The following is a 14,754-nucleotide window of genomic DNA, read 5'->3' on the forward strand; positions in this document are numbered from 1 at the left end:
CCCATCTATGCATCCCTATATTCACCCATCAATATAACTTCAAAGTTGCAGAAAATTTTCAAAAGGGAAGTCTTCAAATAATTCATAACACTAGAGATTTTAAAATATTTATTCATGTAAAAGGTGGTCTCCAAACTACACTAACTATAATTTATGAGGGTTTTTATTACCATTCACAAATTGTAAGCAAATAACCTTGAATAAATTTAACCTTTGAATTTACTCCCAAACATCCATGCTGAAATCAATGTAAATTAAAACAGCTGCTTAATAAAAGTTACACTCACTTAACCATGATAGAATTTAACAGTTTTAAAGCAAATCCATTTTAAAAGTTTCATTTTTCAAATAAGATTTATGTTCTCATAAAATTAGAATTCCATAATTTTAACATTCTTACTTTTTAAATATCTTTAAATTTTAAAATTCCACAATAAATTATGCTACAGAAGTCTCAAAAACAGCCCTGGCCGGTATCTCAGCTGGTTAGAGGATCATACAATACACCAAAATTGTGGGTCCGAAACCTGGTTAGGGCACATACAAGAGTCAACCAAAGAATTCATAAATAAGTAGAACAACAAATTGATCTCTCTCTCTCTCTCTCTCTCTCTCTCTCTCTCTCTCTCTCTCAAATAAATAAATAAATAAAAATAAAAAACAGATTTAAAAAATTGGTGCCAAATAAACAACACTTAGAGCATGCCTTAGGAACTTATTCCTAGAATTTCATCTGAAATTGTTCGCTTTCTTCTATATTCTTCCTGGTGATAAATAAATTCGTTCCCCAACTATTTGTGGCATAAAGAGACCTTAATCTTCCCTTCAAATCTGTTAAGAAGGAAATGAGAGTATAGGATGGCATACTGACTTCAAAGCCATTTCTAGAAACTGGTTTAGGAGTAGCTGTTAGCATACTGCAATAAAAGATAAGCCAATATTGTATTTTGACATTATATTACTTCCAATGAATATCATTTCATAAACACCTTTTAAAAAGTCTAAAATCAGACATAAATCCTTTTTTCAGAGAACAATTAAAAGTAAAATAACTTATATGACTACAACTAAATAAAGTCATTCTGTGTTGTCGATACTAATCTCAATGCTCAATGTGTCCCTGCAAGAAACCACTACAAGGAAATAGTGGTAACTGAAATTAACAATATTTTATTAGTCAAAAAATGAGTTCATTCCTGAAAATAAAGAAGAAAAAAAGGCCATTCTTTCACCAGGTATATGAAATCTACCAAATCATCCCAAATAAAAATGAATGAGAATGTAATTACTGTTTGTTAAAGCACTCTTTTTTTTTTTTAAAATTCAAAGTGCTTTAATTAGGAATGTTTTCACAATATGCCTGTTTCTGAGTGTCACATACTTTTTCTCTTTCTCTCAATGAGTCAGCCCAGCAAAAGCCGAAACTGAAGAGAAAAAAACCATCACATAACATAAATTACAACTACTGCACACCATCCCTATCACAATGAATTTAGTCATTTTTTCAATAATAGCAGTTTGGAGAAATATGAGTTTTAATCTCCAAATTCTACTTTATTAAATTCTCCATTACAGCATTCGTCTAAACAAATAATCACCACTTCGGTCTTATAATTTGGCTGGGACACCCACCACAGCGAGCAAAGGGGAAAAAACATTTTTGATGGCTCATTCAAATGGAAAAGCCATATATCAGAAGTTATTGTGTGAAACCTCAGTACTTGTGATGGAAAGCGCAGTTTGGCAGAACACATTCAATCAGGCTTGGCTCTTTAAAACATTAAATACCCAATTATAATCACATTACAGTTGTGTCTTATAACAAAAACAAAAAGAACACAAGAAATTTCAAGGTCAACCCTCCTTGCTTCACCTTCTTTTAAGCATTAGAGACAATTTAAAAGCTTGAAAATATACTAAAAGACAAGGTCAAAGAAGTAAAAATAGAATCAAAAGAAACACTGAATAAATGTTATAACTTATGTTTCCTTCTCACAATATAACTATTCAACATAATTCTTTTAGATACTATCTGAAATTTGTATTATAAATAAGTATCAGATATTTTCATGTTTTATTTACATTCAAATTCTGAGTAACCTTGTAAATCATACGGTCACTGGCTTTTTTTTTTTTCTATTTTTTTCAACGAAAGTTATCTTTTAAATATTACTATGCTGAATCTGTTACAACAGTGAATTTTTACTGTTTACCTACTAGGTGCCAGCTCATTTGATCACCTCAGAGCCCCTAGCAGGGAAGATAATCCTCATTTTACTGTGAGGAAGCGGAGTCGCTAAGAGGTTAAATAGCCCAAGAACCCCTAGTTAGCAAATGGCAGGACTGGTGTTCAATTCTTGGTCTATCTATTACCAACAGCCAGAACCTGATACTTGCACCTCTTCCATAATACCAAGTTACCAAAATCTAGTGCCAGCTCTGCCAAAGGACAATATAAAGCAGTGGACTCCAAAATCAGGGGGGAAATATCTGTTTCAATCACAAAATTGTATTTTTGGAGGAAATGCTTATATATTTTGGAATGCCTTAAACACACACACACACACACACACACACACACATACACACACACACACATTAGTGAGGTTGAGTGGGCTGTGAGGGATCTGCTTTTTCCACAATCCTCACCACTACCACTAAGCAGGGCTGTGGTTTAAAATAAAGAATGACTGGAGCTAAAAGTTGCCTTACCTATCAACATACAAAGGAGACCAGCAGTCTCCCAAAATGAGAATTTCAGTGAGAGGAATTCCAGCACAACCTGCTTAATACATATTATGAACTAAATATGTGTGTCTCCCCAAAACAAATATTGAAGTCCTAACACTCAATGTGATGGTAGTAAGAGGTGGGGCCTTTGGGCGGTGATCAGGTTTAGATGAGGGCATCAGGGTGGAGACCCCATGATAAAGTTAGTGCCCTTACCAGAAGAGGAAGAGACACCGGAGCTTCCTTTCTCTGCCATGTGAACATCCACTATGACCATCAGCACGCCAGGGCAGAGCCCTTACCAGAACACCAACCTGTCAGCACTTGATCTTACACTCCCACACTCCAGAACAGTGAGAAATAAATGCCCACTGTTCAAGCCACCCAGTCTATGGGATTGTATTACAGCAGTGTGAGCTATTTTTTACCACCATACACTGAGCTCCCATCAGATAACGAATCCCACTGTAAGGGTCTTCGGCCATTGTTGTGTAGAACATCCCTAACAAGGTAGGGTGATATGCTTACAAATTCAAGTAAGGAATAAATATCATTTGCCTTGCTGATATAACTAAGACTACCAATACCACTGATATTTTTTATTAGATGAACATTTGAAATATTTATTACAATTCAGGTTGGGTCCGCGTCAAGTGTTTATTAAAATCTTTGGCCGATTTTATAAAAAAACTGTCAAGCAGAAAATAAAATCAGATAAATTAGTAAATAAGAAATGGTACCTTAGTGATTGTTGTCAAGGCAAGTTCAGTTAGGAAGCAAGGACAAATCTCTTGTGGGCAATATCTATTTAACAATCAAATTTTCCTTTCTGACTGCCATTGGCCAAAATTTGCACCACATAAAATGAAAAGCCAGTTGGAGAAACAGCAAAAACATGGCTGATGTATTCAATTTTGTCAGTTTTCAAAGACAGTTTTTACATAAATCTTAAACACTGAGCAGATAAAAAAGATAAAATATTCTCTTAATTTTTTAAATTGTCTGGCATAAATTTAAGAGATTTTCTGATCATTAACTTCATCTAATTAAATTTATTTTCTTTTCAATTATTTTAATTTTTTATGAACAAGCAGCAGCAGAGCTTTGGTGCATGTAACATGAGGATAAATGCAACACGGTTTTGGAAGTGATTTTATGCACAATATCTCACTTATTCCTCACAAAACGGCTTATGTTTATCAGCTTTATAATGAGGTTCAAAGTTGAAGAACATGCCTAAGATCACCCTGAGCTGGCACTCCATCCAAATCACCTGATTCTCAGTATCAAGCTCTGGAAATCCATCCTTATCCACAAAGGCTTCCAGGAAGAGTGGAGAGAAAAGACAGCTGTGAGGTCCCTGTGGTGTAACCCAAAGAACAGAGAGAGGAGAGGAGGGGGAGAGCCTGGTATGAACTCACAGGAGGCTCGCCCAGCATCTCCTGCCACTGGGGGTCTACCAGCCCCAGTTTCATGAAGATCCTTGAGATGAAGTCCTAAAAGTCAGGGAAACTTCAGGAATGAATCCTCATTAACTCTACTGTTGGCTGTCTGGGGAAAACAGGCTATTTGCCCCCTCAGCAAATCCTCACTGGGATTTCAGGAAAGAAAATCTATTCTCCATAAAAGAGACACAAAACCCTGTTTTATTAATTTTCATTGTTATTTTACATAAACACTCTGCTTTCCACACAGAAATTAGAATGGTCAAACTCTCACAATATGTTGTCAAGGACATAAGCCTGAAAAAAGCAAGAAGCCCCCAAATACTTTTGAAATGATGATATCGAGCTAAAAATGAGAGCAAATCTTATTCTTTGGCTGGAATTATGGTCCACACCACAACTAACAAAATTATAACTAACTGAGAGACACTGAAAGGTCTGTACCTGTGTGCATAAAACCTGAAGGAGGAAAGATAGGACATGACTGCTATGGTAAAAGGAACAACAAATTCACTAATAACTGAATATTATCTGCCAAAAGGACCAACGGGCATTTCGACTAGATTAATGAAAAAGTGCAGTGTCCAGAACTGGGCGGGGGGGGGGGGGGTGTGTGTGTGTGTTCCAGTTCCAATCTATCTGATGCTGGAGAACTGTACTCATGGTCAGACTCAGAGAAGGCTGATAAACTGGACCTCATCAACAACAGAGAGCAATGCAGAAGTCAGTAAGAGAAACTAAGATCTTACATAGAAGGGGGTCAGTGGAACCCATTAGAGCTGCCTCAAAACCATGTATTCCTCAGTAATTAACTGTACTGGCTCAAGTGTCTGCCAGGATGGGCCCACAGCAGAACAGATTCCAGCACAGGAAAGGGGCCCGCACCCGAGTGGTGCAGAAATGGACCGGCCACATCGCCATCTTCTAGAATGCTTACTGGAAACCTGTATGGCCGGGCCCCACCTCATGCCTATGACTCAGAAATTCCAAGGTATAAGCACATGCATTGTTTTCAAGTCTGCCAGGAGGCACTGCTAATGCTGGGAGCCAGCATGTGACCTTTATACTTATCTCTACAAGCCTAGAACTCTGATTCCCTTAAAATACTACAGTAATTAAAGCTGTAGCATTCTTTTCTACACAGTAAAGTAATATAGCAATTGATTATTTTGCCATTTTCTCAGCATATTAGAGGAATTTCTAAACTAACAACCTACAGAGGAGAAGGAAACCGTTTTTTCTTGTACTGAAAATTATGAATAGAGGCATGTTGGCATGTATTTTATATATATTACCAGATAAAGTAATATACGAATGTATAATTCATTCTAACCACTTTCAGTTAAAGAAGCAAATCACACTTGACCCATGTAAAAACACTTCTTTAAAAAGAACAAAATCTAGACAAGTTAATTTTCACTACTCTCCTTAACTGCAAAGAAACTTAGCAGTAGTAATTAAAAAGTATTAATAATCCCTCTAATTGTTTATGACACTGAGCAAACATTACCCAAGCACTCGCTGTGTTCTGCAGGCCAATAATAAACACGAAGGACAGATGCTGCAGCTGGAGTGTTTAGTCTAAGAGAGATAAATTGGTCCGCGCAGGCCCAAGGAAACCTAATTGTAAAAATTCAATTTCAGAGCAACACAAATGACATTATGTACTTACTACAGGAGATTTTGAACTATAGAGGGAAATCTCTATTCTTTATTTTGACTGAGGTAGAAACAAATGCCTACCTCATTTGTTTTTAAGGATAGCTGAATGTTCAATTGACTAACTTTATAAGTATACTGTGGTTGTGTAAGAAATGTTACCTTTTAGGAAGTACACATTCAAGTATTTAGGGGTAAAGGGCCATGATGAATGTAACTTACCCTCAAGTGGTTAAAAAAAGTGTGCGTGTGCGTGTGTGTGTGTGTGTGTGTGCGTGTGTGTGCGCGCAGAATGATAAAAGAGGGAAGAAAAGCATACAAATATATAACAAATGAGAGAGAATGTTAACAAATCAATCTAGATAAAGCTATACAGATTTTTTTGTAATTTTTTTTGGGGGGAACTTTTCTATATGTGTGACTTTTATTTCCAAATAAAGCTTTTAAAAAGAGGAGGAGGGAGCCTGGCCAATATGGCTCAGTGGTCGAGTGTCAACTTATGCACAGTTTGATTCCCGGTCGAGGCACATGCCCAGTTGCGGGCTCAATCCCTGGTGTGGGACACGCAGGAGGCAGCCGACCAATGATTCTCTCTCTTCCCTCTCCCTTCCTCTCTGAAATCAGTAAAAATATATTTTTAAAAAGAGCAGATAAGAATCATGTATGTAAAATAGCTGCTAACCTGTCTGGCAAACAGAAGGCATTTGAAAAATGACAGACATGTCACTATAACTGACTTTACACCCACCTTGAGAGCAGATAAGCATTAGCTTTTGGTATTTAATTACATACAAGTATGTACTGAGAGTCCAGATGTAAGGTGCTCTGCTAGATCTGCAGTGAACAACCTCAGAGAAGTCAAGCAGCCACTTACACATTCAGGAGTCAGATAGTAACAATGAGAGACAAGACAGCAAAGTTCAGGAAGCAAAGAAACTAAGCTCAAGTGCAAACCAACATCACCTCTTTCCTGTGTGATCTTAGACAAGCAATTTAAAAGCTAGGAACATTTCTATGTCTAGCACATCAAAAGGTAAAAACATCTATTTCACAAAGTAGCCAGGAGAATAAAGTAAGATGTACGAAAAGTTGCTCTGTAAGCTCAGAAGTGTTATAAACATGTTAGCTCTTATTGTATTGTATGTAGAGCAATGTAGGGAGATGAAACTCCTACATAGTAATCATAACGCAAAGCAGAGTTGAGTGCCACAGGAAAAGATTACATCCTACTAGGAGGGAGAAGAGGAACTCTTCATAGAGAAGGTAGTACTGGGGATGGACCTTAATGGGTGGATGGGCAGAAAATGAAAGTGACAGAGAGGAGGAAGGAGGATTCTAGGTTAAAGAGATAACCCAAGCAAAGGCATGAAAAAGAGTGGCAGGCATGGAAGATTTAACAAAGGTTTTGCAGGAATCTAGGAAACAAATAATAGATAACCGGAAATAAAGGAGAATGAACTGGAGAAGGCGTGCCTAACTCCTGTGAGGGCCCAGACCTGTGACTCATTACTCATCTGGACCCAGTTCTAGCACCAGGATTCGCATCTTCCCTTGCCAGAGCCAACAGAACTTCACTATCCAAAACTATAAAGTTTTCCAAAATAAGGCATGCTGTTTCAGAGGAAATAATTTCAGCAAAACATACAATACACACACTATGAAAGGAAATGTTTTCTGTCCCACGAAAAAGTTCAATCCCAACAAAAATGAAGATAATCCAAAAGAGTTTATAATCTGCATCTAGCTTTGCAACATTATTTCTTTTCAGTGAGGAACCTCCAAATCACATTTTCTCAAGCCAATATTAAAGTAAGAAAATTCTTCCCTGGCCAGTGTGGCTCGCTGGTTGAGCGCCATCTCATGCACTAAACTAAAAGGTCACTGGTTCAATTCCCGGTCAGGGCACATGACCAAGTTGTGCGTTCGATCCCCAATCGGGGTGCATATGAGAGGCAACCAATCAATGCTTCTCTCTCACATCAATGTTTCTCTCTCTCTGTCTCTCCTTGCTCTCTCTCTAAAACCCAATAAAAAAAATTTAAAAACACTTTTTTAAAGTAGGAAAATTCCTTAACTACCAACCAAAAAAATCATCAAAAGTGATCACTGAAAACTAAAGTCAAATTTTCTTTGTCAGTTTGACTGACTTTCCTAGAATGTGGCTTAATTCAAATTACATACTGTGATCAAATTTACAGCTTTGCTTTTTAAGAGAATGTCCTTTTGTTGTTTTTATAATCCTTTGACTTGCATACTGTGAAATAACGATAATTACTCCATCATGTTTTATATTTTTGCATGAATAGATTTGTAAAGACTTAGGAAGAAAGCTATATAAAATGCGCTGTAACTATAGCACACTAAAAATTCTAACTATTTTAATGCCCTTAACAGAATAGTAACTTTTAAAATGGCAGAGGAAAACCATAGAGTCACTGAAAATTATATGGCAATAATCTCAGATCATCTATCCCAACTTCCTCATTTGAAAGACAAGGAACCTGGAAGGAAGGAAAATTAAGGCTATATACTGCTAGCGAGGTGGGAGCAGATCTGAAATTAGGAAGGCAAGTGTGTTGGCACCTGGTGCTGATGATACCAGATGCCATCCTGGACTTCATTCTGATGCCACATAACTTCAAGAAAAACCAAAACCACCCCTGAATCTACGTTTACTTTTTTAAACAACTCCAAAGTTTTGCCATTGTTTTGGAGAAAGCAATGAATAACCTTATATTATCTGCTCCCTAAAATCTCCAACCATATTGGAGTATTACAAAATACTCAACCTTTAAATCCCTACACCGGTTTAGTAATTTAAAAAAGCCAATACTACTGGATTAATGAAGTCTTCCCACGGGACACAAAAAGCCATGCCGATGCTGCCTTCACGGCCATGAATGAGCAAGCGTGTACAGCCAGCTCACCTGAAACAAGGCGGGCAGTAGGTAAGAGTAACTCGGAGAATAAAATTCTGCAGGTCTGGCATTCTAGGCAGCCTGCTCAGCACCAAAGACAAAGCCATGAGTGATCACAAATGTAATTCAACTCATAATTAAAAGAAATCAAAGGACGGCAAATCTAGAAAGCCTGGTTCACAGCTCAATTCCTAAAGTCAACAGAGAGAGGTCTTTTAACACAAAGAGGTTCCCATGACTCATTACCTAATGTTACCACACTGTAGTTCTCCATTTTCTTATCAAACTGATGTTCCTCCCTGAGTGTGGGGAGGATGCGACAACCACAATTCAGCTGTGGAACTCAGCTCCATTTAAAATTCCTCCAAACAGCCGAACTCGGCACTATGTGATTAAGTAGAACGTTTAGTAAGAGCAGCTGTGCAGACCTCACAACTCCCCAAGTGTCAGCCTACTTTTCTCCTTCAGAATAAAGCAAAAGTTCCGTTTATATAGCCTCTCGTGGCATAGGTCCTCACACCATCAAAGGGGCAGACCAGAGGTACTCGGTACTTCCCCAGTCTTAGGTCTGATCACTGTGAAGCAGAAATGAGGCTTTGGTGGGAAAGGACTTTCCACAGTTAACAAAATTTGCTTCTAATCTGATAAAACTCACATTTGTGCCACTTTTGAATTTATAACAAAACTCTTCAAAATATACTAATTGGTCATCAACAAATGAAACATTTATTACTATACCCAATTAGTCACATAAAACCCTAACTAATACAGTCCTTAAAATAGAATGATTTCCTTATAAAACACAAGGAGTAAAAAGTTACCAAGAGCTTAACTGAATTGTACAGCTAGAACTCATACAATATGCATATTTATAAACATTCTTCTTGAAAAATGGTGCCTTATAGGTAAACAATTTATTCATTATTTGCATATATTTAAGTGCATTCACTACACTGAATGCAAAAATGAATATTTTAAATTACTTTCAGTATGTCACATTTACACAGCTGCACAGATCCAATATAACTGTTAGTAGTGGCAGCCAAGGGAAACGGAATTATTTACGACTCGTTAAACAACAATCTGTGTACATCAAAGTACTGAAAAAATCAGAAAGGACTTACTTGCTACGCCTGATGCAAGTCCATACAGCAGTCCTCCCCCATCTGACTGCTGAGAGAAAACATGGGCGCCTGGGGGAGGTGGCTTTTCCTGTCTGACGAAGTTATACAATAAAGTTTTCACAAGTTTGCTGGTGTATGGAAGACTACACAGAAAGGAAAAAGGAGAAAATCAGACTCATACTTATGGGAATCATCAGATTGTATATAATAATAATCTATATAATCTAATAATACAAAAGGATTAGCACAATTCAGAGAAGTCTAGCATGGCCACATAATAGTGAAGACCATCAGACTTGAGCTTAACTCTGGCTTTCTCCTTACTATGCCATAGATCATTGGTCAAATCACTTCCACTCTTGAACTCACCTTATTCGTAATCTGCATAACAGGTGAGATATTATAAATTCAGTGTATAATACAGTACCTGGCACTTGAAGGGAGGTAGTAATATAGAATTAGTAGGGAAAAGAAAGAATTAAAAAGCAATAATATAAAAGAGTATACTTTTTAAGTATGAAGTTATTTAATTAGTGCATGCACACAAAAATATATCTGTATGTATACAGATTTTGTAAACGTTATACTCTTTGCTTCTAAGTAATGAGATGAGGAAAAGGGAGAAAAAAATAGGTGAAAAGGGATGTGTGTCCACAAATTGGTGATAGATCAGTTCCTGCAATATAGAGAAAATTTCTTAATAGACTCTTGAGCCAAAGCTCAGGCCTTTTCCCTATTATCAGTGAAGGTACCATGAAGAAAACAAAGGTAGTAAGAAGGATGAAAGTCCCTGAGAACTTTAATCAAAGCTACTTTGTCTTTGTCTTACATTCCAAAATTCTGTGAAGACTGTACCAATAAAAGGTGTGTGTGTGTGTGTGTGTGTGTGTGTGTGTGTGTGTGTGTGTGTTTAATTTATCTATTCCCATCCCCATCCACTATAAGACTGTAAGCTTCTGTTCAGAGTATAGCCCCACATCCTAACATGCCTGGCACATGGTTAGCACACAATAAAGATATATTGACTCAATGAAAATAGGAAAAGTCAGTCAAGAGGTTATGTGGAACTGGTGAAAAGGGAAAGACACAAAAATAATTTCAATGAAATATTACTGGATGACTGCTTAGACATAGAGAATGATAGAGAAAAAAGATGACTTCAAAGTTTTAATTCTACAAAGATATCACTACAGAAATCAATGGAGCTGGGGAGTAACGGGGGCAAGAAGGATGGATAGTTTGGACAAAAAAGGAGAATCTGGTTCCTTATGTGCTGATAGAACAACTAGAGGAATGTCTGGTTGGAGATACAGAACAATACTAAGGTTAAGAGGCCCTGGCCAGATAGCTCAGTTGGTTAGAGCATCAGTTGGTTAGGCCAAGGTTTGGGGTTAGATACCCAGTCAGGGCACATACAAAAATCAACCAATAAATGCAATAAATAAGTGGAACAACAAATCAATATCTCTCTTCCTCTCTTTCTCAAAAATCAACCAATAAATAAAAATTTTAAAAATACTAAGGGGATAAGACCAAAAATATAGATTTATACAAAAAAAGACAAATTTATTTTTTGTTGTTTACTTTTTAAATATTCATTTATAGTTGACATTCAATTTTATTTTATACTAGAGTCCCATGCATGAAGATTCCTGCAAGAATAGGGCTTCCTGCGACTGGAGGAATAGGCGTTCTCCACCGCCCCGCCTGCTTCCGCCTGCTTCCCTCCGGTCTCCGCCACCCCACTTGCTTCTCCACAGCTTCGCTCCCTTCTGTAGTGCTTGGCTTCCTTCTACGCTGCCTTCAGTCTTCACTCCACGCCTGTGTATGCAAATTAACCTCCATCTTTGTTGGGTTAATTTGCATACTCATTCTCATTAGCTGGTGGGTGTAGTGGAGGGACGGTCAATTTGCATGTTTCTCTTTTATTAGTGTAGATGACTTTCAGGTTTACAGCACAGTGGTTAGACAACCATATAATTTACAAAGTCGTCCTCCCAATATTTTCAGTACCCATCTGGCACCATACATAGTTATTACCATATTATTGACTATATTCCCTGTGTTGTATTTTACATCCCTGTGACTATTTTGTTAAAAACCTAGACAAATTTAGCCCTGGCTGGTTTGGCTCAGCGGTGAGCATTGGCCCTCAAACTGAAGGATCTTGGGTTCAACTCCAGTCAAGGGCACGAACCTTAGCTACAGGCTCCATCCCGGCTCTGGTTGGGAAAGTGTGGGAGGTGGTCACTCTATGTCTCTTTCTCTCTCTTTCTCTCTCTTCTCTCTCTCTCTTTCTCTGTGTCTGCCTTCCTCCCACCCCCCTCCAATTAAAATAGAAACATACCTTCGACCTCGCATCAAATACTTGTGACTAATGCTCTGCCGCAAAACTTCTTTGTGATATAGTTGACAGGAAAGGAAAACAACCATTGTTGATATAGCTTCTACTGATATTTCATATGTAATGTCTCTGGAGAAATAGGAACAAAACAGAATAATGGATCAGTTTGGAACAGTAATATATTGCTCTTTTCTGAATTTAAAAACTCAAATCTAAATATTCAACATGCTTGTATTATAAAAAATACTAATATGTTTAACATAAAAATTAAGTTAAGAAAAAATATGAAACCGTTCCCCAGTCATTAGCTCTTATAGTTGGGTCAGGTATCCCATTACTTCCCTATTTTCCCATTCCCATCTCCTACTGAATAACAAGTCTATTTATTAGCGCATGATGGAAACAATTACTAGCAGTACTCTGCTTTAAAGATCCACTCTACAGCCCTTATGTTCATCCCTGTTTAGTTATAACACAGAAACAAATATTCAGATTATAAAACTGAAGGGAAATCAGTGTAGGAAAGAAAACAATGCCTTTTCAAGTTGACAGTCACTTTGCCATGAGAACAATGGCATGTCCTACACGCCTATCTCCAGTGCCCTCATTCTCAAGGCCAACTCCGCATGTTCAGTAAAGTATGAACACTAAACAAATTATTCCTGTTTTATATGCATATTTCTTTTGGGAAGGAATACTCTTGTCCCCTCCCAAGATCATTATTCCCTTTTACAAATAAATCTTACCGCATCTCGGCCATTTGGCTAAGATCAAGGGTAGAAATAAATCTGAGATCAAATAAAAAGGAAACAAAATTTTTCTGAGGAGCACGAACAGGAATAAATGCCTTAAGAAATCTTCAGTTATTATAAAAATTTAAACAAGATTATTGTGGGGAACAGTAACATGTTAGACCAGGAAAGTAGAAATCTCAACAACACAGCAAAAAAAGTAATAACTCCAGAAGAACATAAAAATATTTTATGGAACTGAAATATTCATGGAAAGCCCAAAGAAAAACACTTACTATCTACTTAAGTGGGGCTTATTAAACAAATTAAAGATGACTTAATGCTAGAACTAGGCAAGCTTAAATTCTACCAGATATTTTAAGGACAGAATTATAGTGCTGACAGAAATATCTTTTCAATACAAAGTATACAAAACTCAAGAGGCCCATTCAATTGATCTAATGCCATGCAATACCGTTGCAGTAATAAAAACAGCACACAAAAATAAACCAATGGAAACCAATTGAGAACTAAACATATAGTCAGACCTGTGTATATATGGAAGCAATGTATAATAAAGATGGATCCAGAAAATAATGGAGAAAAAACAAATTGTAGAGAAGATGGTGCTAGGAAAATATGGGCTCATTTCATAAAGAAAAATAATGATGGATCCTAACTTACTACCTACTATCAAAGACCTACGACAGACGAATTACAGGCTTAGATGTGAATGGCAAAACTAAAGTTAATAGAAGAAAATGGATAATGATACGTTGGTAACATCAGCATAAGAAAGGACTTCTTAAATAAAAGCCTAAGAGCACAAACCACAAAGCCAAAAACAAAGGCATTTAATTACATCAAGACTAAAAATTATTGCTCAACAAATGAAACTTTGGACAAAGTTAACAGAGAAATGATAGATTGGAGGGAAGAACAAAAAACTAATATCTAGAATGTTATAAGCAATCCCTGCAAATGGCAAAAAAAAAGGCAAGAACTCCACTAGCAAACAAGAGTGAAAATATAAAGTCACTTTAAAACAATATGCTATCCCTTTATGCCCTAGAAAATGTAAAAGAGTGGCAGGCATATGCTGATATATAAACCCTCATGTACCGCTCATGGGAATATTAACCAGTCATTTTAAAAACAACCTATAACCCACTATATGTATACACCCCAAAGAAATATTCACAGAAATATGTCTCACTGTGGACTCCCTAAATGACCCCAATAATCCCTACTTCCTCATATTCATGATCTTGTGTAGTTTCCTCCCCTTGGATCTGGTGACTCACTTCTACAAAGCGAATACAGTGATAAGGTGCCACTTCTGAGATATGAGCTTACAAAACAGATGATGGCTTGTGTTGGGCATGCTCTCATTCTTCTATTTGCTTTATGTGAGGAAAGCCAGCTGCCTTGTAGTGAGCTGACATGAAGAAGTTCACCTGGAATTAAGGGAGGCCTCCAGTCAACAGGAACAGAGGCCCTCAGTCCTAGAGGAATTAAATCCTACCAAAAGCCAAGTGAGAAATCTAGGAAGCAGGTCCTTCCTAGTTGAGGCTTCAGATGAGACCACAGCCCCAGCGATAAACTCAACTACAACATCATGAGACACTTGAGTCTGGGGCACCAACCTACGCTGTACCCAGATTCCTGATCTTAAAAACTGTGAAACAATGGTGCTTTAAATGGCTAAGTTTTAGGGGGACTTATTATGCAGTAATAGATAGATAATATAAAGACATTCCTCATTTGTGGTGTTGCAGTCCAGGTGACCTTCACTGTGGAACT

The 14,754-nt window shown here is 37.3% G+C and overlaps 1 protein-coding gene across 3 annotated transcripts in view; it reads right to left on the minus strand.

Annotated features, from left to right (window-relative positions):
• Nucleotides 1–14,754, minus strand: part of DYM (dymeclin) — a 241,845-nt gene that overhangs the window by 152,310 nt on the left and 74,781 nt on the right. For all 3 annotated transcript variants that reach the window (XR_008557825.1, XM_008148270.3, XM_054724507.1), the window contains 2 exons: nt 12,224–12,349; nt 9,877–10,019 (listed from right to left, as the gene is read on the minus strand). Coding sequence is in view for 2 of the 3 variants with exons in the window: in XM_008148270.3 (XP_008146492.1) it covers nt 9,877–10,019; nt 12,224–12,349 (269 nt within the window). In the remaining variant the exon portion in view is untranslated. The remainder of the gene's footprint in view (nt 1–9,876; nt 10,020–12,223; nt 12,350–14,754) is intronic.

The sequence above is a fragment of the Eptesicus fuscus genome, chromosome 12, assembly GCF_027574615.1.
Source record: "Eptesicus fuscus isolate TK198812 chromosome 12, DD_ASM_mEF_20220401, whole genome shotgun sequence".
Classification (NCBI taxonomy): Eukaryota; Metazoa; Chordata; class Mammalia; order Chiroptera; family Vespertilionidae; genus Eptesicus; species Eptesicus fuscus.